This window comes from Erpetoichthys calabaricus, chromosome 9 (genome assembly GCF_900747795.2).
Source record: "Erpetoichthys calabaricus chromosome 9, fErpCal1.3, whole genome shotgun sequence".
Classification (NCBI taxonomy): Eukaryota; Metazoa; Chordata; class Cladistia; order Polypteriformes; family Polypteridae; genus Erpetoichthys; species Erpetoichthys calabaricus.
Window position 1 is genome coordinate 141359429 of NC_041402.2, and position 25911 is coordinate 141385339.

The window sequence follows — 25911 nt, forward strand, 5'->3', positions numbered from 1 at the left end:
CTTCTTTTGTAACAAATATTATATTCAAGTATATTATTACTTGACAAAAAAAGAGAAGCTGGATAGAAAAAATATTAATTTAATGCATAATATTAACAATTGTATGACTCTTTCCAGATACAACATATTCTTCTTTTGTTTTACAAAACATGGTCTTATATCACAAATTCAAATGCACATAGACAATCCAACAGACAAGTCAGCCCCTGGTCCTGCTCAAGAGTCTGAAGACTGCAGTATGCGCAATGTGCAGACTTCACATCACAGTCCTCTGCTGCTTTGTGTTGTTGGTCAGCACATTTTAAGTAAGACCAGCGTACGGTAGCCCCTTTAATTTAAGTACAGTATACATATGTAGATAGTGTTCATAGCAGAGCACAAATGGCATACCAGCACTTTGGGGTGGCAAAAGAAGTCAATGTGAAGTGTGTGCCATGGCTTCTAAAACAACGTCTTCCCACACCTTTACAAGTTCCTGCCTGTTTTGACTGGAGATCTTTGTGAGGCCCCTGTGACCCCACCAACCTTCTAGTTAATCACAGGTGTATGTAGCCCCCAGACCCGCTATTAAGTGTTCTCAATAAACCCTTACAGTACTTGCACATATAATCATTGTGACATATACTAAATGAAAGCTGTCTGAGTTTCTAGAAACGTTCTGAGCTGTGGCACAGAAGATTCTCTGAAGTTTATGTGCTTTTGTGTGTCGATTCTGTCTGAACTCTGGCTTCTTTCCACTGACCAAAAACGTGCGTTTAAGTCGGCAGGTACCCCTCAAATGGCATTTGCCTACTTTCCAATGGATCGGATTTCTTAAGTTTATATGTCCTTAGACTATGGCAAAGTTATCCATATTACTAACCGAGAATGGTAAACCGGAAGGCATGGACCCAGGTACACGGCGATGGACGCAGGAGACATAGTGCGCAGGCGCCGACAGCACGCATCTCATAAACCGCCAGCGAAGTGTGATCCACCGCGCACGAAGGAGTCACCGCTCAAAAACAAAAGAGCTCTTGACGTGAATGAGAAATGAAGCAACAACGCGCCCATAGCTAACGACTACCGACACGGACACACAAAAAAGAGGACTCTGCGCTGCAGCCCAGATTCAAATGGAAGAGGCTACGGAGGCCCCACAGATATAGTACACAAAGATAGTATGGAAGGTGCGGGAAAGTACGAAAGGCAAAGGCGCCTACACAGCATAGTGAAACCCAACATAGTACGGAAGGCGCAGGCGTCACCGCCATATTGTGAGTGGCACTACTGCGGAGTGAAGGCGCAGGCGTCACCTCCATATTGTGAGTGGCACTACTGCGGAGTGAAGTTAAGAATAATGTGCTGCTTGGGATTGTACAAACCAGCTCGACTAATGGAAAAAACTAAAGAAAATAAACGTGGGGGCCTACTACGCACGTCTGAAACCGCGGAAGCAAAACTGTCTCGGCTCCAGAACCAAACAGCTCGACTAACAGAGCTACATAAACACGCCAGCATGGACAAATACAATGAACATAGGCGCCTACAACGCGCATCTGAAACTGCGGAAGCAAAGCAGGCACGGGGGGTTGGCAAGCGAAGCGAGCAGGGGGCAAAGCCCCCATGTCATTTCAGAACAGTCATTTTCATTCAAACAGTCAGCTTTAAAGTTAGTCTGCTGATATCACAGAGCAGGGACCGTACACACAAAGAAAATATCTCAAAACTTCAAATGATTACGTATTTATTTATTCCAAACTCTGGTGGTTTTGCAGTCATTTTCATGAGTGTTGAATGAGTAGTTTTTCATAATTTTTCATGACTTTTCATGTGGTTCCCACTTTAAGGTGGCAGATATTAATTTTACAGCAGATTAGTTGAATGTAGGGAACTATCCTGGAATGCCAGAAACAGAAACGAGGCACTCAGAGCCACTGTGTGTTTCAAAGTGTTAGATTGGTGTTTCCATTAGCTTTTAAAGGAAGGGGAGCAGCAGAAACAGTTTGATGAATTGAAGTAGACGTTGTGGTGCGTTGATTTTAAATCACAATTGCTGATTCAACCCCTACAGCTGACTTACTGACCATTCTTGGATCATGGCTAAGCCGAACCTTTAATCTGGCTGGTACTAACAATATGCATGAAAACATTTCTTAAGTGTATTTTACATAATTTACAATAAAAATAAGGACTATTATGTCAGTTATTTCTGAGGTAGTTTCACTAATAGACGCTTATTCCTTCTGCTTTTGGCTGCTACAACTTACAAATTACAGTACATAGTTTTGCCCTTAGGAGCCACAGAGGAAGCTCTAGAGAAAGCACATCACCAGTATATTTGATGTTCCTTGGTAAAATCAAGCCTAGCCTTTCATGTAAAATAATTCCAACAAGGAAACAAAAAGCTAAGCTTCAAAACTAAACATTATACTCCCTGTGGTCTGTTTGTTAAAGGTGATAAATGTGTAGGGCATTGCCACAAGGAGACAACCCGCAAGGTTCTTTGTTATGGCACTCTGCTGACCTTGTTGGATTGGAGGTGCCTTTCAATGGCTACAAGGCTGAGCCTCTCCTGTTGATGAGGCACAACATGGAACCTCAGGCAAAGTGGTAGAGCAATAGTGTATAAAGGAGGCAGATCATAATGCTGAAACTCTATAAATATAGCAGCCGTATGAGTTAAAGATGTTAGCTGCAGTCTATTTAAACCAGGATGAAAAGAAACTACCACCCTTTTCCCCTTTTGTTCCTTGGAATGATCTCCTGCTGTGTTTGGAGTTGCTTCTCCTTATCGATGCCTGACGCTCTTTTTCTCTTTCATCCTCTCGTTGGTTTTGGACCTGTTGGCTAATCACCAGCTGCATATCCTCCTGTAAGACAAAGGTGACAATGATCTGCACGCTGAGGACTGAGAACATCCTGGTGGCATGTGGTTTAATATATTTATCCATCCATTTTCCAACCCACTGAATCCGAACACAGGGTCACGGGGGTCCGCTGGAGCCAATCCTAGCCAACACAGGGCACAAGGCAGGAACCAATCCCGGGCAGGGTGCCAACCCACCGCAGGAAACACACAAACACACCCACACACCAAGCACACACTAGGGCCAATTTAGAATTGGCCAATCCACCTAACCAGCATGTCTTTGGACTGTGGGAGGAAACCGGAGCGCCCGGAGGAAACCCATGCAGACATGGGGAGAACGTGCAAACTCCACGCAGGGAGGACCCGGGAAGCGAACCCAGGTCCCCAGGTCTCCCAACTGCGAGGCAGCAGCACTACCCACTGCACCACCGTGCCGCCCTAATATATTTATATGCATTATTATTTTGGAAGCAGTCTTTTTCTCTGTTTGCATATTGTGGAACAGGTTCTAGTTGGGATTGGGGCTACAAACAGTTTAATGTTGTTTAGGATAAGAGCAGGCCCATCAAATGCCCTGACACAAACTCCACCAGCACTGGCAACTTTGCCACAGGATCCACTGGCATTGGAAACACTACCAAGGTGCTTAATCCCCCAAACCTTACTTCTGATACCACCTACACAGCGATAAGTTACCTCTAGATGCCAGGGGGCAGTAGACTCATTAACTAGCAGGGTTCTCTGACCCTACATCAATAGACAAATTGTCAAAAGGAGGTAGCAGCAATAACTCCATGAACTGGTATGTGATGGATGAACACTTAAAGAGTGTTAAAGAGTTCTCCTAGTGCGATAGATGGCAGCCAAGTGGCACGGTGTACTATGCATGGTCCTCTGCTACTTGCTTGAATGGACAGATGACCTGGGGCTCACCTAAGCCTTTATTAAAGCACTGGGGCTCACTATGAGGAGTTTTTCTTTATTTCATTGTGTCACTCTAATTGCATTATGTGTATAGTTTTCCACTTATTTAATATATTACACCTTTTTTGTTTTGCACAAGGGCTTCCTGCATTATGTTGCTGCTGGAGCAAAGGAAATTCCCTTTGGCAATTAATATCTGTCTATCTACAGTATTCAATCCCCTTGATATTATGATAGTCATCTGCAGGACAAAAGATTTGTAGACATACTGTAAATATGTGTACGAATCTTTTGTCCTGCAGAAAATTATGATGACTTTCAGGGGAATTGAATAATTTTGTACACTACTACCTTTTTAGCAGACTTGAAGCAGATTTGCTCCATTGACTGTAGGCTCTTGACAGCGTCTTTTCTTACTAGGTTTATGTTCTATTATTGAACACAAACTTCTTCTAAAATTTTCTTTCTGTCATTATTCCAGCCTTTGTAAGAAACAATGGGCTCAGCACTTTTGTCTAGATTTATGGGCTGTACCTTTTCAAGATTAATATGTATCTACATCTATATCTATATCTATATATATTTTGACAGGCGACCACAGCCATTACCTGGCCAGGACGCAAATGGAATGGAAGGACAACATTACTCAGGCAATGCCTTCCCTTTTGACACTCAAGGGCAGCCCTCCTGGGTGGCTGAGGCACCACGGATTCCTGCAGGGCACATTGGAAGTAGGAGTTTGGTGCAGCCCTGTTGGGTTCCCTGGGGGCCGGCAGGGGTAGCTTCAGGGCCTTATGGTGAACTTCTGCCACACCTGGGAGTGATTCCAGGTAATACTGAGAAGCCACCTGGAACACTCCCAGGACCTGTCTAAGAGGAACCGCCTTGCTCCATTCGTGGAAGCTAGAGTCAGGAGGAGGTGGACAAAGCTTTCCTGTCAGGGAGTAGATGTGGAAGGATTGAAGAGAAGAGAAGAATAAAAGAACTGAGACTTGTAATGTGGTGCATTGTGCTGTGCTCTGGGGAGCGAAAAAGCAGTCCCCTCTGTAAATAAACCATGTGGGCTGTGTGACAACTTGTGTCTGCCTGTCTTTGTCCGGTTAGGGTGGCTGTATGCCACCCTATACCAGTGGTTCAAAATATATATATATATATATATATATATATATATATATATATATATATATATAATAGAATGTCTGTATGTTCCTTCTGCACTTCTAGATCCTTTGACCCATCTAGACCGGGTTTTGTATAGTTACTCTCTAGGACAGGGGTGTTGAACTCCGGTCCTGGAGGGCCGCAGTGGCTGCAGGTTTTCATTCTAAGCATCTTCTTAATTAGTAACCCGTTTTTGATGCTAATTAACTTCTTTAGCCTTAGTTTTAATTAGCTTGACTCAGCCCTCTTAGTTGTTTTTTTCCCTAATTAGCAGCCGGACAGTAATGAGACACAAAACAAGCCTCCACATAACCAGCTCACCTGTACCCATCAAACAAAATGTGAAAATAAAGAAAGGTGAAGGTCTCAGTAAGGCTGATCTCTCAGGTCACCAAGAAAATAATAGAATAGCAACAGTTTTGGAAATGTCTGCTGTGACAGAATGACAGCAGCAACAAGCCATGGAATTGAATAACGGGTTTAAATTAACAGCAACAACCAGCTTCTCATTAAGGAACTGGTTGGAGTGAAATTAATTGGAGTTTGAAGCCCGAATTTAGCTGGTCATTTGTTGGCTTGTTTCACATCTCATTTCTGTTTAGCCGTCATTTAATGAAGAAAAGAACCAATTCAGAAGACTTAATCATTAAAAACAGGGCTATTAAAATAGAGGGAAAAGAAGTTAATTAGCAGTGAAAACTGGACACTGATTAGGAAAAGGGTTAGAAAGAAAACCTGCAGCCACTGCGGCCCTCCAGGCCTGGAGTTCGACACCTGTGCTCTAGGACCACATGGACAAGATAGGCTACCATGAAACCTGGACCAGGACATCGCACCCCCCCCCCCCTCGATTTCATCCTCTTGACTCATGAAAGATGTAGATACTGTTTCTTTATCAACTGATTTCAACCAAATTTAGTAGTTGGGGGCTTTCTGGGTTACAAATTACGAATCTGATTTTTTTTTTTTTTGAAAATAAAAGTGGCAAATCCAATATAGCGAGCCAAACATTTTCTACTTTAAAAAATGTAGATAGTGTATTGGGGGCCAATACCTTTTTTTTAGTTTGTTTTTTGAAATTTCACTGAAGTCGTTCTTTCATTAAATGTTTTGCCTCATGCACACATGTTTTGATTGTCCATCAGAGTCTCTTCCCTATACTGCCTGCTTCACACCGTTGTTTACAATGCATCCAAAGGTTTGCTTCAGTACTGACTTTTAACTTATGAATACAGGCAACATCCAGGTCATTGATGTTTCTGTTTTTAATGCTTCTGGCCACTCTTCCTTCCATTTTGTACCATGACTGCAATATCCTGTGCGACTTGCATTTGCTATGACTATAAATAAGGCTCAAGGACAGTCACTCAGGGTGCCCAACATTAACTTGGAAACTCTGTTTTTTTCACGGTCAGCTATATGTTGCCTGCTCCAGAGTGGACATATCAAAAAATGTATACATTTACACACCAAAGGAGAAAAATAAAAATATTGCGTATCACAAAGCAATTAATAAATTAGCAATATTGGAATAATACATGTATGTACATAGTATAGAAGAACAAAAAGATACACTATTTGAATTTGTAAATTAAATACCACTGAATTATTTTAAATATGTTATTGTTTCATTTTTACACTGATGCCCTAGATAGAAGAAGCCCAGGTAGTTTAAGCTAGTTAACAATACTGTACACATAAAAACATGATGTCAAACTGGGCTTACAGGTTTCATGTGATTATGTTCAAAGGTAGGTCAAAAAGCATCTTTAATTTGTTTATAGAAATGAATGCAGACTCTGTTGGCCTCCCCTTGTATATGAAAACATTACTGTATCAAATACGGTCACCTACCTGCCATGCCTCAAGTTCTTGTGAGAGTGCAACCTTGTGCTGGATGGTGTGCATCAGCTGCACATTAAGAGAGTCTCGCTCTATTCTGATCTGTTCAAGTTCAGACTCTATAGAGCTGGGGGAAGAAGAAAGACTTGTCGTTACTCATAATTAGAAACATAAGGTGGCACTAAAATGCTAGCCCTTAGTCAAGCTTGGTAAGCTAATAGATCTCTGACTTCCTAAGGCTTAGTGAGAAGACTATCAAACACAAAGTAGTGGCAAAATATAATAATAATACATTTTATACATTTATTCGTAGGCACCTTTCTAAACACTTAAGGACAGTGAACAATATATAAAACACACATTATAAACAAAACTAAAAATACAAAATTCAAAATCAGACAGAGCAATTGTAATCAAAGAGAAAAAGCAGTCTTAAACAATTGAGTTTTAAGTTTAGATTTGAAAAGTGAAAATTAATCAGTATTTCTAAGCTCAGATGGTAGTGAGTTCCTGAGCTGGGGAGCAGAGCATTCAGTTGGTGGTAAGATGGACGAAGGGGACAGTCAAGTGGATGGAAGAAAAGGATCTAAGGGTACAGGAGGGAATGGCAACATGGAGGAGGTCAGGCAGATATGGAAGGGCAAGGCTGTGGATAGCCTTAAATGTTAACAAGAGAATTTTGAAGTCAATGCGAAATTTAACTGGAAGCCAGTGAAGCTGTTACAAGACGGGAGTGATATGGTGAATAGAGGGACTTCTAGTAATGATGCGGGCAGCTGAATTCTGGACCAGTTGAAGCTTATAAAGAGTTTTGCAAGAAAGACCAAAGAAAAGGGAATTGCAATAATCCAGACGAGAAGTGACAAGGCTATGAACAAATATAGCAGTGGTGTGGGGAGTGAGGGAGGGGTGAATACAATTAATGTTACGTCGGTGGATATATGCAGACCAGGAGATGTTGATGATGGCAGAATGAAAGGCAACAGAAAGGCATCAGAAATCAATAGAGTGCACTAAACTAAAAAGCAGCAAGGTATTTACAATATTCCAATAAATACACACCCTTCGGCATGCAGTGTTGTTTCTTTAAAGATCTGTGTATAAGGAAAAATTAAAAAGTGATAACAAGAGGAGTTAAATCAGGGTGATACTGGGAATTTGTTCTACCATCACAGCTTTACATGAAAGCTGTCAGTTGTAAGAAAAGGAGCTGACCTGCTGGTCTTCATGAAGTAGGATGGTCAGTCTGGCCATTTCTAACATACTGTATGCCAACTGTTTGGAAGTGACTCTGAGACAGTGCCAGCACTTGTTGTTGCAGGAAGGCTCTCACACTCTTTGGGAAAGACCCAGAAGGGTCAGAGGAACAACACTACCGAAAAGGAATACGTTACTCAAAGTGACCATTTTTTATCTGTTATTTACCCAATACTGTTTGCAGTTATGGCTGAAGAAAAATGATATTCTCATGTTTTATGGAGAATGGAGATAGCAAAATTCCTGCTGCAATAGGTGAAATGGGTAACTTTTGGATGAAGTATTCATTTAAAGCCTATAAATTATATAATATATTGTGACAGCAAATGCACCAACTATTTTCAACATATACAAAAATGTGTGGTGGCATGGCAGTAGAGTGGTTGGAGTGCTGTCTGTGTATAATTTGTTTATTTTCTCTATGCCCATGTGAGTTTTATTCACATATCCAAAAGGCATGTATGTTAGGTTAACTGGGGATCCCAAAGTGAGTGAGCGACCTTGTATTGGACTGGCATGCCATCCTCTTGCCTAGTGTCTAGTGCTGCTGGGATAGGATCTGGCTATGCGTGATCTGAGCTGGATTAAGTTATGTTATGCTATTGTACAGAGATGCGTCAGCATTCATTAATAACCATGTAATGGCTCAGACCAAAGTCAAGTGATTTGCAGAGGTGGACTACGTTCACAGTATTCCTTACAGCAGCTTTCATAAGCCACTTACTGTTACTGACCGTTAAGCATGCACTGGTACAAGTGGTGTTATTGCATACTGACATGGTTCATCTTCAGGGCTGGGCTTCTTCTGGGTATCATTATGGAAGAACTAGTGTGACACATCAGCCCCAATAACAGCCGGTCATTTTGGATGCATGTTAGAGAAAGGCTGACTGTACAATGATATTTTGGAGAGATTGTGTCACAAATCTCATTACCTTTTGTGATAGACCAGAATGGTCTGATTGTCTGATAGAAAAATGTCAGATCACAAATGTCTGCTTTACAGCAACATCAATGTTCCCCCCTGCCTCTGATAGGATATATTTAGAATATATCAGGATGTCAACTTCAGCCATATTCAATGCCTGTGTGGACCATTATCTCTTGGGAATCACAGTTACAGTGCATGTTGTTTAGCTGTGCCACAGGATACCACTTGGTATTTGGCTTTATACTGGATTATACCCATGACATGGTGCATAGACACTTATATCATCAGCCATGGGGAGATACTAATGAGCCATCTGTGTTTTATTTTCTGTAACAGTCAATTCTTATCCCCATGTTCTGAAGGTTGTGTTTCCTAGAAATTGAAACTTTGTGCCTGAGCACAATTTCTTTAATCTTAGAGTTTATGTGACATATGAAGTGCTAAGTAATAAGACCCATCTGCTCTACTTCCCTCAAAGGGTATATGGCAGACCTCACATGTATATGAGGCATGGATGCCTAGCTAAAGAAAGGCCTAAGTCTACAGCTTTTTTGGTTCTTAGGAATATGCAATCATTGCAATGCACAAAGTTAAATACTGTGAAGTCCTTTAAAAGGACAACGGTGAAAGGTTAAAGTTAAATTCATAATAGTCTTGTGGGTTCCAGTAGGATGGTAACATACCTTCAAATATGTTAGAAGGGCCTGTGCACCATACCTTCGCACAAAAACCGTAAACAGTCTCCTCACCTTCTCTTTGAGAGCTCAGTTTCCCCATTGAGTATTTTCAGCTCTTCTTGAAAAGATGAAATTTCCAACATCCGAGTTTGCAGCTGCAGAGGAAGATATGAAGGCAACAAAGGAATGACTTGCGACTTTTCGTATTTTATTTATTTTGTTCTTTTTTCTGACTCACACATTACAACATAAAGTTGTTAGATGTGTAGATGCTATCCAGATAAAATAATGTAGGAGAGCCCCCTAAAGTCAGGGTGCCAGTCCATGTTACCAACACTCACCAGAAAATGTAGATTTGAAACTTAAACTGCAGAGTGTGAATTGTGAGTATAAAGCATTAAGGTTTTTAGGCTGTTCTGAAACTTCCAGATAAGTGCTGCTCTTCAGTAAGGCATTGCACAAAGCTGACAGCCTGTTGTCAGATAACAGGCTTACTGCTAAAGAAAAACACCCAGCATGCTAGAAGCTGTATTATGTGATGATGAATGTGCTGATAGTCACGTACACCGCTGAATTACTGAACCAATCACATTAAATGCCAATACTTTACTATGTAATGAGGAACCTCTATAAATTGTAAGGAAACAAAGGGGAGAGGAGAGTCTTTTGGTACAACCTGCTGTACAAGGGGCCCCTCTTCTTCATCTTTATGTGATGAAGCTTCCTCCTGCCTGGTTTCTGAGGTGTCCAAAAGAGGGCTTCTGGGTCTCAACTTCCATAAAACTTACCAGCATGTTTGTGGTGTGAGGGGAAATGGCAGTACCTACAACACATACACGGATCACATGCATACTTCATATAGGCAGGGATTTGAACCCAAGACTATGGAGCTACCTGATAGTGGTGCCAACTACTGCACTTTTACATTTTCCCCTAATACAAACATCCATCCGTCTATCAATCTGATTATTTTCTAGCCCAAATATCCAGAGCAGTGTCACTGAGATAATCAAACATCGCCTCTAGTATAGTCTACAATCATTTTAATGATGCAACGCTGTAGATTCAATACATGTAATGAAAATGTATTTAATTTAAAATCATTACTAAATGACACTATATATTTATAGTACTTGGTCAAGTTACACATCCATACAGTTTCTAAACTTACTTTCTCCTAGTCACCAGGAGTCTGAAGATATAACAAGAGAAACCAAAGTGTAAAGGGTTCAAAGTGCAGACTGAGGCATTGCCGGTCACCCTCACACACATTGTCGTACTGAGGACAGTATGGAGTCACAACAACAACAGCAACATTCATTTATATAGCAAGTTTTCAAGATGAAGAAATAAAAAAGATAAACATAAAAATAAGGATAGGCAATACTAAGTAACAAAAAACAAAGTAAGGTGCGATAGCCAGGAGGACAGAAAAAACAAAAAACAAAAAAAAAAACTCCAGAGGGCTGGAGAAAAAAAAAACAAAATCTGCAGGGGCTCTAAGGCCAGGAGACCACCCTGCCCCCACTGGGCATTCTACCTAACATAAATGATCAAAATCAGTCCTCGTGGTTTACAGGCTTCACGTGGAAGAATTGGATGAAGAGTCACCATTCAAAATTACACACGACGACAAATGTAGCTCTTGGCACTCCTATCTTGTAGTCAAGTTTAAAGAGACACACGGCAGAGACTGCAGTAACAGAAATTGAATTACCGCATATACTTACGTATAATTCAGGTCTTCAAATCCGAAAAATCGATCATAAAATCAGACCCCAATATATATACCCGTTCAAAAATACAGTTAATTTTTATTTTTTTATTTTTTACATGTTCTTGCTTCCTCCAATCTTGCACCAGTTTCTCAGACACATCGAATTTTGCTGCAGCACCACAGTTACCAATTTCTTTCGCCACTTCAACGACTTTTAGTTTAAAACCAGATTAATATTTTCTTCTGATTGAACACTCTTATGATAAAGGTGTATGAAGGGTGTGAGATACAAAAAACACAAAACAGTGCAAACGTTGCTTCGGAATAGTTCAGGTATTACCGTGTCGTCACGTAGGCACAATACATATAAAAAAAGCAGTCTGCTTCATGGTTACTCTCTCAGGTGAGTGTTAGCATATCATAATTTCTTGGATTAATAACGTAGTGAAAAGTCAAGAAAAATGACACCTTTTATTGGCTAACTAAAAAGATTACAATATGCAAGCTTTCGAGGCAACTCAGGCCCCTAATTCAGGCAAGATATAATACTTGGATTAATAATGTAAGTTTTCCATATTCGACTTATACGACCGAAATTGTAAAATACCGGAAATTATACTGGAAAATCAAGCCCTGACTTATCTGTGGGGGAACTTAAACGTAAGTATATATGGTATGTACGGTTGATTCTTGCCAAACTTTTCTTCACCTTAGTTAAAAAATATGCACATGCAAAAAGGGACTGAAGTAAATAAATATATCATGAAGATGCATTGCAAATTTCTTCATCTGTCATTCAAGTGCATTTTGTAAAAAATATAAGATGTCAAGCATGATCTGTTATTGTTGATTGGTCCATATATTTGGTCCACTTTTTGCTACTTGGTGGCATTTAGAACTGTAATGTGGCCCACACTCTAAACAACAAAATCATATTCATCAAACTGTTTTTCAAAACCTGCAGTGTAACATTTAAAGCCATGGAATCCACTGCTCATAGCACAAACTAGGTATGCAGTTTGTGCTAACATTGCCACAAAGGAAAAGTGAGGATATATGAAGTCATTAAAAGTTCAGGGCGGTTCAGTGACTTAGCATGTAGCTTGTCTGTCTTAATTTATATATAAATTCTGGTAAATTCTGGGTTGGTGAGCATTGCGTTCACACTTTTTCTTCTGTTTTTTTTTTCTGGAATCTTCTTTATGCATAAGTTAACCTGTCAGATCATCTTGGGTCTCTAGTTTGGTCTATTGTGAATTTATGAGTATAGCTGAGTTATTGCACTTATGCTGCAGGGTACTAGTTACTGTCTTTTCCTCCTTTCTGTCCTTGCTCCCTGTAAACCTAAATTAGATTCAGTGAATTGTGGAAATGGATCTTTAATGGACACGAGGTTCCACTGACAGACATACCATCATGCCAATGGGCCAGCCTAAATTTCATTTGTGGATGTACAGTATATGGAAGCCATAGACTGGCCTTCTGACTTCAGGTAAGGGCTTTTCTTGCCTCATCCATGTTGCTGTTCAGAAATAGTCTGACTTTCATTGACTAGGGAAAAAGACGAGGAATCGATAGATGGATAGATTCAAATAATGCAAACTTCTGTCTGATATGCTACATATACCTATTTGCTACCTGTGTAGAAACATTAGTGTTTTTTTTATGTGTAGAAGCTCTAAATACAGTATTAAGCTTCTCCCCATTTGGAATCCAGTAAGTAAAAATTAAACTTTGCTGATCAACCCATCTGCACATCACCATTTTAAACTATGAATATTGCCAAATGATAAAAAAAATCAGTGATGCACAGTAATTTTTCTTTTGTTATTGGATAACAAATAGATAGAGACATAAACTTACAGCACAGCAAAACTGCCAGTGTTAAATTAGGTACATATGCAAACAATATTTATTTTAGATTTACCCTAACAGTATCAACACTTTTGCTGTGATGACACTTGTTTGATGGGCCAAATGCTTTGTGAAATATTTTCTTGCATGCTCATTCAAAAACAGAAAGGTACCTCATTATTTAGACTCTCAATTTCCTTGTCTTTTTCTTTTACAACCTCTGAGAGAAGGAATGAGGCATCCGCTCTCTGCAAAATAAAAGCCATTCTGTTAAAATTTAAATCAAAGCATATGCTACAATAGAATGCAGTTACTCCTACTGTGTTAAAATGCTGTGAACATACAGTATGCCTAAAACCAGGCCCTAAATAGCAAGTGCTGGCAGGAGTACAGTGTACATAAACAAGCTATTACAGTATTAAAGGATAAAATAGGTATTTTTCAAGTCAGTTATTTCTTCACATTCATGGGATATATTAATTTGACATTTGCATTCTAAAGTGAAGTATATTTTTATAAATTTTAAAAAATAGCTAGCCTGCATTTACATTTCATAATGGACCTAATGGGTACCAGGATCCCAATTAAAACTTACTGAATAAGTCCATTTTGAAGTAGCAAAAGTTTTGATTTAAGAAAATGTGCCTTCCACATTTGTGAGCCATGCTTCTAATAACAAAAGTAAGCTAGAAATAATCACTTTGATCACATATACTAGGTACTATTTTCTTGAAGCAAGAATATATGTGTTTCTTGCTTGCTTGTCTGTTAGCAGCAGGCACCATGGCTGAAATTATGACAACCCCCATTCGCCAAGCTATATTTTATTTATTATTCTACTTTTACTTATCCAATTCTGTTTCTTCAGCATTGATTTTCTGCCATGGCTTGTAACAACAGACAGAAGTGTGCTATGAAAATTATTATTTTTTCTAAACAATGCCTACTTTTCACCTGTTACATTCTGTGTTGCTATTTTTCAAAGCCTGCGGAGGGAGTTTAATTGTACTTTGTACACATAACACATAACTTGAACTGAACTGATTACACTGTGTTGCATTTTATATAAAAGCCTTAGATTTTTGAAAGAGCCAAGCCACCAGCAGGTGACAATTTCCAAGGCATGTGATACACAAGCATGACAGAAAAATACCAAGAAAATTAAAAGGCTGAGTGTGCACTAGACACCAACCACAATGAAACGGATTGAATCGCTAAAAACCAATTTTCAGATTTTAAAGAGTATGCATAGTCATTCTTGACGAGCATATGGTAATTAAAGAACTGAGAATAACATTTTTGAGTGAGTAAACTCACATAACACTCACTGATACCCATCAGCCCATAAATACACACGGAGAATGTACAAACTCCATGCAGACCCTAGTGCTATGAGGCAGGAATGACAGCTCTGCGCCACCACTCCGCCTATGCTAAGGCATCTGCACTAAACTTTCTAAAGTTCACATTGATTAAAACTGAATGCATACCTATCCAGTACCTCCAAGTCTGAGGTCATGGTCCTCAGCTAGAAAAAGATGGAGTGCCTTCTTTGGGCTGGGGATAGGGTGCTGCCTCAAGTGGAGAAGTTTAAGTATCTTGGGATCTTGTTCATGAGTGAGGGACGAAGAGAGTGGGAGATTGACAGGCAGATTGGAACAGGATCCACAGGTATTCAGACATTGCACCAGTTGTGGTGAAGAGGGAGATGAGCCAAAAGGTGAAGCTCTCGATTTACTGGTCGATCTACATTCCTACCCTCACCTATGGTCACTAATTTTGCGTAGTGGCTGAAAGAAGTAGATTGTGAATACAAGCAGCAGAAATGAGTTTCCTTCACAGGACATCTGGGCTCAGCCTTAGAGACAGGGTAAGAAGTGTAGACATTTGTGAGGAGCTCTGCATTGAAAAGAGCCAGTTGAGGTGGTTAGATGTTTGATTAGGATGCTGCCTCCCTGGGTAGGTTTTTCTGGAATGCACAACTGGAACAAGACCTTGGGGCAGACCCAGGACACACTGGAGGCATTATATGTCTTGGCTGTCCTGGGAATGCCTCGGTATCCCCACGGAGGAGATGCAGGAGGAGCTGGGAAAAGGGAAGTCTGGACATCACCCTCACCTGGATAAGTGGCAGAAAATGGATGGATGGATGGGCATTAACCAAGCCTTATGACAGCTAGGTGTACCAAACCAGTCAGCTGGATGTGTACACTGGAGTGACATGCAGGCCTTTCTGCCATTGTTGGTGCTTCTTAACATCTTGCAAAGGAAACAAACAGGTCAGCCTTTAATGGTAGTGACTTAAAACACACTTATAATTTCAATGAGCAGTAAGACAAGAACATATCAGGTGAAATGATTGTGTTGGATGAACCTTTCTGAAGAATGTACAAAAATACAAGAACCACACAGGAAGTAATGGGTTGTCAATTTGCAGATTACATATACTTTTCAAGATGGTGGTGGATATTTTAATGCAGAATTTCCAGTGTGTTTATTACCAATTTATATTTAAGGGCATATACAGTATCTCTGTGGCTAAATGACAATGACAGAACCTGTTTTTCTGTCTCTTCTGCTGCTCAATAGCATTGATAATTAGTAAAGAACTGATGGCAACTGAATCATTCCTATCCCCTATAAGACATCCATCCTATGGTGGCTATTTTGAAAAGATTGGCATATAACTTGTCTGAATCTGCTTTCCACAATATGAAATCATAACCCAACTAAGTACAAACCTGTGCTTCTTCTATCTCCAATTGTATGGATGGTATAGGAGAGTCCATCTCCTTCAGGGTAATTTCTTCTCCAAGGTCCTGAATCCGGGTCTGGAGTGAACGATTCACAGATCGGAGTTCAAACAAGTCTGCCCGGTTCTGTAACAGCTGTTGACAATAAAGAGTTTACTGTATATAGAAGTTCAAAGAAAAGTCTATGGCTGTCAAAAAGTCCTGATAGATCTTGCAGGGAGACCTTAGATATAAGTTCATCTACAGATAATTCTGAATCCTTTGTATACACAACCCCCACCCTCCCCCACCCCCACTTCCACAGTACATTACATAAAAATGAGCATTATGGCAGGTGTCATGTCACAGACAACACAAATAGAATGGAAATTGTGTGAATACAATTAAAAAATGGACTTGGTAGTTTGCTGCCTCACACCTTTAGAGTCTTTATTTCAGATTCTAGAAAGGGAACTGTCTCCCTGGAGTGTAAAGGTTCTGTGTCTGTGTGGACTTTCATTCCCACATTCCAGTAGCAGGTATGTTAGAAGACAGTAAAATTACTTCAGCTAGTATTAAATAAATTAATGTAAAATGCTGCAGAAAATGCTTTTGTGAACAAAAATGGAATGCACTCAAATGAGCATTATAACTGAAGAGCTTCTTCTCTGCCTTACATTTTTTACATTCATAGCAGTAAGCCACAACTGGAGTATCACAAGATTATTTAGTGTCAGTCTGTAAAACTGTACAGTTGAATTGACTTTCTGCTTGTTAAGGCATACTCTCTTCCTGATAATGTTTTCACTTGCTTTTCTTTAAATTTGAATCTTTAGCTGTACTCATCTCTCCATGAAATTTGCACCGCAGACATCATATGATGCATGATGTTAGCCGATGAATCAACTGTTACTTTGCTGACTTCCTGACCAACAAAAGAAGTGGGGAGGCAGGTCACCATAGACACCCATTATATCAGAAACTTTATATCTGTACTGGCAATGTATGAAAAGCAGGCATTGTATAGAATGCCTAGGCAATATATAGAATTTCTGGCATTTTTGGGCAAAGTATGAAATATCCAAATTATTTTAATATTATATATATTTTCCCTATGTAATACCTAGGTATTATATAGAATGACAAATGCTATTTAGGCAAAATAATAAAAGAGAGTAATGAAAAGACGTATATGAAAAAGAAAGAATTACAAAATAAAGTATAGGACTTTCTTTTTGAGGAAAACAAGAGAAAATAAAATATGAACCTACTTGTAGCAGCAAGGAAGGAAAAAAAATTATTTTAAATTGCATTTAATTATCATGAAAATTAATGTTTTTGTATTTGGGTGAAAGTTCTTTTAACATTCTGTCACGTCCTCCATGGCCAATGGCCAAATGAGCATCATGAAGTATGTTAAATAACTCAGAGTTTGTGATGTAGAACTGGATAGCACTAATGCCTTCTTTAACTGGATAAATCAGTTTACTTTTGTTTTCCACTAACATGACATCATAGTGATTCAGCATCCAGTAGTCCCGTAGTTCCTTCTTAGTAGTCATCTTGGCCTTTTTCACATCGCTTACTAACTTCTGATGAGTAGTTTCGGTTAGGAAAACACTGTTTTTTGCAGCATTGGCTCACACTTTAGATTGTCGTTGCATGTCAATATGCCATGATTCCTTCTCGGACACTACACCTTGCTCTTCCATTTTCATACAGCACAGTATGGGCTAGAGTCTTTGCTGAACAAATTCAAAGTATTTTATACTTTTGGCATTGCATAGAATGACTAGGAAATGTGTGAAATATTAATCGTTTCATACTTTGACGTCCAATTTTCGGCATTCTCTATATTGCCTAGGCATTCTATACAATGCCTGCTTTTCATACATTGCCGGTAACATCTTGAAAATTATTCTCTGCCATCACTATAAACTGCATGGGGTAAGTAAGTCATAAAAAATATATAATTTGTGGGTGGAGTGTTCATTTAACAAAGTTCAGGCAATGTTCTGGTGCAAAGATTATTGTTAAATAAGATAGTCGCTATGAAATATTATGCAGATACAAACACACTTGTAAGTGGTTTAGCATCATAGATTCAGATGTGTGTGATCAAAGAACAATACCCAATAAGAAAAAGTAAAGAAAAAAAGATACAAATTAATTTACATACCAAACAGAAACTAATGAATGGAAACCAAACAGAAGCAACATTAGTTACAGTCAGTTCCTGACAGAAAAGATTTATACTAAATTAAAAAATATTGTTCATTTCTTGGTTTGGCTAGTGTGGGGATTAAAAATTGATATGCATTTATTCAGCAAAGTGCCACAGTAGTTGGTGTTGCTGCTTCATGGATCCAGACAGTAGCGGACCTACATTTATGGGGCCTTCACAACCAGCAATGAAGTCTCGGTAACCCCTGTTCATAAAAACAATAGGCTTAGGCTATTCTAACAGTATTTCTCCTTTATTACTAATCTTACTTCTCTAAATATATCATTTATTTTTATCCTTTTGAACGCTTTATTGAAAAAAATTCTTGTCTAGATCACTATCATGAGTGCTATCATGTTGAAAAGACACATGATTCATGTTAGCATCAATATTGCCTTTTCATTGGCTCTCCTTTTTTGTTACGACATGTCATTTAACCTTTTTTTTACCCTTTTACTGAATTGTGTTTGTACACAGGGAAAGTTGAACTTAGGCACTGTGGTGCAGTGATTAAGGGTTTGGACTTTAACTGAGGAGGTTGTGGGTTCAGTTCCCACCACTGACACTGTGTGACCCTGAGCAAATCACTTGATGTGTCTGTGCCCAAATTGGAAATGTAGCCAATCATATTATAAATTTTGTCAGTCGAATTGGATAAAAGTGTTAGCCAAATAAATGTAAAATTGTTATTATTTATCGTAATAGTTTATATTTTAGGATATTTTAAGATTTTATAAGATTGTAAATAAAAAGTTACCAAAATGTTGTTCTTTACAATGACTGCAAGCAATGGATTGCACTTTTATTTTTTCAATTACAACTAACATAAGATAAATAATTATAATAAACTGATAATTTTTGTCATAAATGTTAGCAGTGTTTTAAATAATTTATAAATATATTAAATATATTTAGAATGAAGCATCCTTGATTTGACTCTTTTTTCATTTACAGCTAGCCTACATGATACTTTAACAGCTTTTTAATTTTTATTTTAACTATTATTTTATATTCCATTACACTATATTATTAATATTATTAGCTTTTAAAAATACCCTCTCATACTGTAGGCACCCAAACGTTTTAAGCAATGGGGACTAAAGTCGCTTTTGTGGCCCCTCCAGGATTGATTAGTTTCATAGTAGTTCTGCTCTTGATCCAAACTCATGTGTTTGAATCCCAGACATTGCCTGGTCACTGTCTGTGTGGACTTTGCACATTCTCCCTATAACTCTGTGGGCTTCCCTCTTACAGTCTAAAGGTTTATGTGGATTGTTCATTGGTGATCTTAAACTGGCTATCCATCCAAGAATGGTTCATGCATTGCATCTAGTGAATTTCCCCCTGGGATTAATAAAGTATCTATCTATCTATCTATCTATCTATCTATCTATCTATCTATCTATCTATCTATCTATCTATCTATCTATCTATCTATCTATCTATCTATCTATCTATCTATCTATCTATCTATCTATCTATCTATCTATCTATCTATCTATCTATCTATCTATCTAATGATAACTGGGAGAGGCACCAGCCTCTCTATAACCCTAAACTGGGTTAAGCAGGATGAAGGCTTCATGTTATTGTCCCACCTCATGCTTACCCCCACACTCTGCACTAAGCTTTATGGTCATTATAATAAAACAGCTAATCATCATGAATAAAACGTTATTTATGAAACTAAAATAGTGTACTAAACTTAGCTCTTAATTTTAACATGAATGTTATTAAGAAAAAATTAGGCTAAAATCTTCAATAGCTAAAACCACACTCAAATTTAAAGAGCTGAGGACCAAGCCATTAATAAAAATCTTTGCATAGCACAGTTGAGAAAATTACAGTATGACAGATGTATTGAGGAACTCATTGATTCTAGACATTTCAACGATTCTGTTTCTTTCCCATCTCCCCTTACCTCCTTTTCTTTGTCCCTGCTTTTATCCAGCAGTTCATTCAGTCTGTCCTGTAGTGTGGTTACTTCATTTTTCAGTCTCCCATTTTCCGCCTGAAAGAATTTCATTTGCTTTTCTGAATCAATCTTCCTTTCTAACAACAAAGAATTCTGAAGGAGAAACATGGAGAGTCAAGGAATCACAAGACACAAACAGGAAATCAGCTGTCTGGGAAAATAGTAAAGCTATCTAAACTGGTACAGTTTCATCCTCCAAAGGTTATTTATTCAGAAAACATTGAAAGGAATAAGCTCAGACAAAGTCCAATATATTTCAAATGACATTAAATTGACAATTGCCAAATTATGATTGTGTTTTTTTGTTTCTTAAAAAAATTGGGAGTGGTCTCCCTTAGACTTTCTCGTATACTCAGATATGGGGTTGGATATTTGAGGAGTAAACTGCAAGACAATGATTATATTTTTATATTATGTACATTAAAGAACCATCAACAACAAATCAAATCAAATTAATAATATATCGAACAATTATTACAAAAATGAAGTCGAATAAATCAAGCTCTGCAGCTGCATAAATAAAAGGTAAAGTACCACTTCCGGTTAGTGGAAATAGCTCAAAAGTTGAAGGAAATCTATGTTTTGTACCTACTTGTATGCAAAATTTGGCTGACCTAAGTGAAAGTGTTCTCAAGTTATTGATTCACACGCACGCACACGCACACACACACACACGCACACACACAAATAATTCCAAAAAATGTATTTTCGGACTCGGGGGGGGGGGGTGTGGGGGGGGTTATGGTCTAAAACATTGAGATTCATCAAAATCTCAAAATGAAATTTTTTGAGGATTCCAATGCCTTCCCTATACTTCATATACAAGAAAGTCAGGAAGATTCATCAAAATCTCGACATTGAATCTTTGGATGATTACAATGCTTTCCCTATACTTCATATATGAGAAATGTAAAAAGACATGTGATCACTTTTAAAAGGTACTTGGCAAAACAGGAATTTTTGCTTTGCGCCCTTTCCCACCATAACCTACCTTCTATGGAGGAGAAGCGAAAGCTTTAGATTTGTCAACAATTTCAGTCTCCAGCTTTTGATGGATCTCTTGGTACTGAAAACATTGGTATCTCGATGACTGGTGCGTGTCTGTCTGTGTGTGTGTGTGTGTGTGTGTGTCACAGTTTCTTGAAGAAGATCTAGAGCTAAAATGGCTGGACGGAAAATACCAAACTCAAAACTTAAGCCTGTTATGTGATGACAAAGTGCTGATTAGTTTTTGAGTCCAATCATGCAAGAAAAAGAAACACTCTAGACTCGAGGAACCCTCAAATACCGTAATTTTGCAATTAATTATGAATTCTTCTCGTCAATTGCTATCGTAATGACCTATTTTATGATGAGAAAGATTAGCATCAGAGTGGCAAATAATTACTGAATTGTTATAGAATAGTTTCGGGTAACTTGTTCCTATAGCGCAAAGCCTAATGACACTCATGTCCGAATTTTTTAGATGCACAATTTTATTGAAGTTGTTAGTTTTACACATTTTCACAAGATTTAATGCTTTATTAATAACAAATAATGCCCACATAGGCTTTGGATTGATAAGCTGAGACATTGTGAAACATTGGGTGGGATGCTGACCAGAATTCTGTGCCCTGCTACAACACAATAGAATTAGTATGGTAAATACCAAGAACAAAAATTTTAATTCTTCTTCAGTTATGTATGTAACCAGTATGTGCCTAAGGTTGCAACCACAAAGGCAACAGAAACCATGCAATATTAATGCACATTTCAGTACTAAAGGTCTCACCTGTATCTGTAGTCCGTCCATCTTCGTTGCCCAAATCGAGTTTTTTAGATTTTTTTCTTCCAGTTCCTCTCTTAAACTCCGCAGCTCCTTCCTTAGCTCATGTTCAACTCCCACTGCCTGGAAAGTACATTAGGAGAAGAACATCAGAGAAGAATCCATAATGTTTAAGAGTTAATTTACACAAACTGTAAGGCAAAAATCCTAGGGTCAACTTTAGATGTTAGTCATGCAACACAAATAAAAATGAATTAAGGATTCAGTGGATTTCAATATGTCAATGGTAAGCATTTAATTTTGTCTTTCCGGTTTATATAAAAATGCCAAATTTGAAAACATCCATGCATGGGTGTGTGTGTGTGTGTGTGTGTGTGTGTGCCCTGTGGTGGGCTGGCACCCTCCCCAGGGTTTGTTTCCTGCCTTGCGCCCTGTGTTGGCTGGAATTGGCTCCGGCAGACCCCGTGACCCTGTAGTTAGGATATAGCGGGTTGGATAATGGATGGATGGACTCTTTGTTAACAAGATAATGAGAAGGGCTCTCTGTTCATATTGAGAACTGTTAATAAATGATTTTTGTGTGGTGGGATTAAGCTGGCATTTGTTTTAGTTTTCAAAGCACCCCCTAGCAGCCACAACAGTCAAAACACCTTGTCTTTTGTCAGACCATGTGATGTACTTATTGAAGTAAAGAAGTGCAAGGTACCACGGAAAAAAGCTGGGGTGCCAACCCGGTTGATTCTTTTTAATTCCAGTGCCAAACAAAAGGAAAAAAATAATGAAACTGAGCTGCTATGCTGCCAATACAAGAATATTGTTCAAAACAAGAAAGTTGTCAGGTTTAAAAGGCAATTCCGTCCTACGATGCGTTTGGTTCAAAAGTGACTGACACCTTCCAGCAGCTGCGGGATTTACAGATGGGGGACTGGAAAGGAGCAGAGCCAGCTGCCCTCACTGGGCATTTTCTTTGTGCTGTGAAGGGAACAAAAGAGGAGAAGGTTAACGCCAGCACCCTCTCTCATCCTGGGGTGGTAGTAAATACCTCAAATGAGACCGGAGAGCGGTCCACAGATGTGCATGTGTGACAATAGCAATAATCCATATGTCAAAAAGATTAACTGCACTTGACCCCCATGTAGGTCATAAGATATTAAAATTTCAGTTTATCGAAGGTTTCCTCTTTTTTTAATGTTTGCACTTTCTAGTTACAACTTCTTAGTAGGTAATTTGTCTGTCACCCTGAATCCTGCTAGGGGAAACAGTCCCAGACTCCTATCTGTTTGCTGTTACTTAGACGAATCCAGCAGGTTTATTTATGTCCTCCAGGTGTCAGGTGCACCTCCAGGGATTTTCATGATAAACATAAATGCCATTTCTTGCAAGACTGTGTTTAGTCTCAGAAGTTGGCACTTCCAAGTGGCGGGTGTGTCTTCTTGTGTAACCATAAGAGCAACATGTCCTTATTTTTTTAGAGTCTTGCTGGTCTGCATTCTTAGTAGTGGGTGGGTGAAACAGAGTGTCATATGACTGATCAACATTACCTTTCCATTTTTTGTAAAGATAAAGGTTATTGGAAATAAAGATTTGTAAGTTAAATTAAAAAGTGGTGAGGAAAGTGAGCATGTGCACTTCTTCACTGATCATTTTTTGTAAGTGAAGCAAGAACTGATTTAGAGCAAAATTCCTCCACACCTTAACGGGTTATTCTACATTTTCACATACCCCTAATGCATTTGCTTTGGGGGCTCTTTTAGCAAAGTATTAACTCTGGTATCCAAGAGCAGCTGAACCCTGTAAGATGCCATCATAGTCCTTGATGGTTCTGCTGGCTACTACCTGTTACTGCTTATAAGGAAAATAAAAGTGGCATTTGTTTAATAGTGCAACAATAACATGAATAAGGAGTAACCCCACATAAAAAAATCCTCAAATGTACCTCTGCAAGCTGCTCCACAAGCCTCTGGTTATGACTGGACAGATCCTTTAGGTCATCATTGTCCTCCTTCTTCTTGTCTCTGCTCTGATTCTGCCATCTTTGTAAGTCAGACCTTGCCTCTGTCAGCTCAAAGTCTAAATCAGCAACACGCTGGGCCAACTCAGTGTTCTCAGATTCCAGTTTCAACTTTATCTCATGATGCTGTTGTTGTAAAGTCTCAATGAAAGAATAGCATTTCTGGTTTAAAGGAAAAACAAAGCAATTACTAAAAACTCATCAGATTGTTTATCATGGAGGATTCTCTGTGTATGAATTGCATATCTTATTTATTGTTTTTGTTACAATGCTCATTATTATTAATAATCTGTCTGTTCAAATGAATGGCACTGTGACTCCAGCAGTTACCAAGAGGCCTGCCTCGGTGGAGTTTGCAAGTTCTCTCATGTCTGCAGGGCCTTTTTTTGATACTATTGTTTTTGTCCCACATCACAAATACATTCACACAAATACTAAACAGGTCTGGTGTGAGCCAAGTGTTCAATGTGGCCTGTGATTCACATTAGTTCTTGCACCTTGCTACATCCTTCATTGCTGCACAAGCTGAGTGACCCACCTCTAAGAGTGTCATTGCTCTATTTTAAAATGGGAAATCTTGATTTCTTCTGCTATGCATTCTGCCCCTCAAGCAAACTTGATACAAGCGCATACCTCCTCTCCCATTCTTTCATTCTTAACTCCAACCACCTGGCCCTGGAGACCCTCCAACCACCAGCAGCATGTGCCCTATAATGTGCCCTACAACAGACTGCTGCTCTATTCAGCGCTGCTTCCTGCCTTGTGTTTGATACTGTGGGGATATGTTCCAGGACCCCAGTGAACCTGAACAGGATAAGTCAAGTACAGAAAAGTGAATGAACTAATTAATATTTACTTGGCACTGGCCTCTGTCTTTCACAATACTGTCTTTGAGAAAGAATGTACAGAATACTAGATGGATATACACTGTACATGATGGCAAGCAGGATGGTTTAAGGACCCTTGCCCGGCCAGGAAGCCAAAACATTACTAGGACATGAACAAAAGCAGGATTTTCCTTGCCCCAACCTAAAGATGGGCAAAGGTCCCAATGAAGCAACGGAGATGCTGGCATCCCGGAAGGTCTCTGCGAAAGATTCTTTCCCAGCTGGGGAGGTCAGTATAATGGAGAGACATGGGAGGGACTATATGCATCTCCAGCACAATAGGTAGTAGCATCCTTTGCTATCCATTCAGACACCCACAGAGCATGCTGGGATTTGTAGCCCTGTGGGACAGTCATGTTTGGTTCCATAGGTGCCGTCAGGTGGTGCTGCGGGAATTTGGAACCCCTTCTTTGAGGGACCCTTAAATACTTCCAACAGACCATGTCCTAGCACTGGAAGTACTCCCAGATACTGGATAAAAGGAGTCACTCTGCTTTACCTCTGGGAGTCAGAGTCGGAAGGCAGAAGGCGAAACTCTCCTGGAGGAGTGGAAGGCGAGGAAGGTAGGGAAAGAAAAAGCAATTGTGCTTGTGTACCTGTAAGAGCTCAAAAATAACCTGTGTGCATAAAATTAAAATAAATTCTTATTTGAACCTGAGACTTTTTGTGTCCGTACAGCTGTGTCTTGATTGGTCATACCACATTATCAATGTATTGATAACCATGTTAAAATGTTTAGATGACAACAGGATATTACATTCACAAAATGAATTCATATTTTGAATTAAGACTTAAATATCTTGAATATCTGACTTTGTATGCTTTAGCTGTACAAAAGAATAGGACCATAAGAAGACTGACAAATGATAGGAATCCATTTAACCCATCTATCTGTTTTGATTTGTTTATGGGTAATTTGTTCCAAGATCTCTTCCAAGTACTTTTTAAAAATTGTCAAGGATTCCACTTCACATATAAGCAGTGCCGGTGCTAGGTTATTTTGCACCTTAGGCCAAGCTTATTAGTGCGCCAACCGACTGTTCAGTAACCCACTCGGCTGGGTTTTCCCCCAACTTATGATCTGCACCCTAGGCGAATGCCGA

The 25911-nt window shown here is 39.1% G+C and overlaps 1 protein-coding gene and 1 long non-coding RNA gene across 4 annotated transcripts in view; one reads left to right on the forward strand and one right to left on the reverse strand.

Moving 5' to 3' along the window:
- Positions 1 to 63: 63 nt before the first annotated feature.
- bicdl2 (BICD family like cargo adaptor 2) overlaps positions 64 to 25911 on the reverse strand; it is a 31969-nt gene continuing 6121 nt past the window's right edge. For all 3 annotated transcript variants that reach the window (XM_028810253.2, XM_028810254.2, XM_028810255.2), the window contains exons 3-10: positions 23847 to 24083; positions 21917 to 22033; positions 20092 to 20238; positions 15956 to 16102; positions 13388 to 13462; positions 9716 to 9798; positions 6791 to 6905; positions 64 to 2852 (exon numbers count right to left, since the gene is read on the reverse strand). In XM_028810253.2, coding sequence (XP_028666086.1) covers positions 2682 to 2852; positions 6791 to 6905; positions 9716 to 9798; positions 13388 to 13462; positions 15956 to 16102; positions 20092 to 20238; positions 21917 to 22033; positions 23847 to 24083 — 1092 coding nt within the window. In that variant the 3' untranslated portion in view covers positions 64 to 2681. The remainder of the gene's footprint in view (positions 2853 to 6790; positions 6906 to 9715; positions 9799 to 13387; positions 13463 to 15955; positions 16103 to 20091; positions 20239 to 21916; positions 22034 to 23846; positions 24084 to 25911) is intronic.
- LOC127529203 (uncharacterized) lies at positions 21946 to 24084 on the forward strand. Its single transcript, XR_007935892.1, has 2 exons — positions 21946 to 22490; positions 22743 to 24084. It is a non-coding gene; the product is annotated as an uncharacterized LOC127529203 (long non-coding RNA).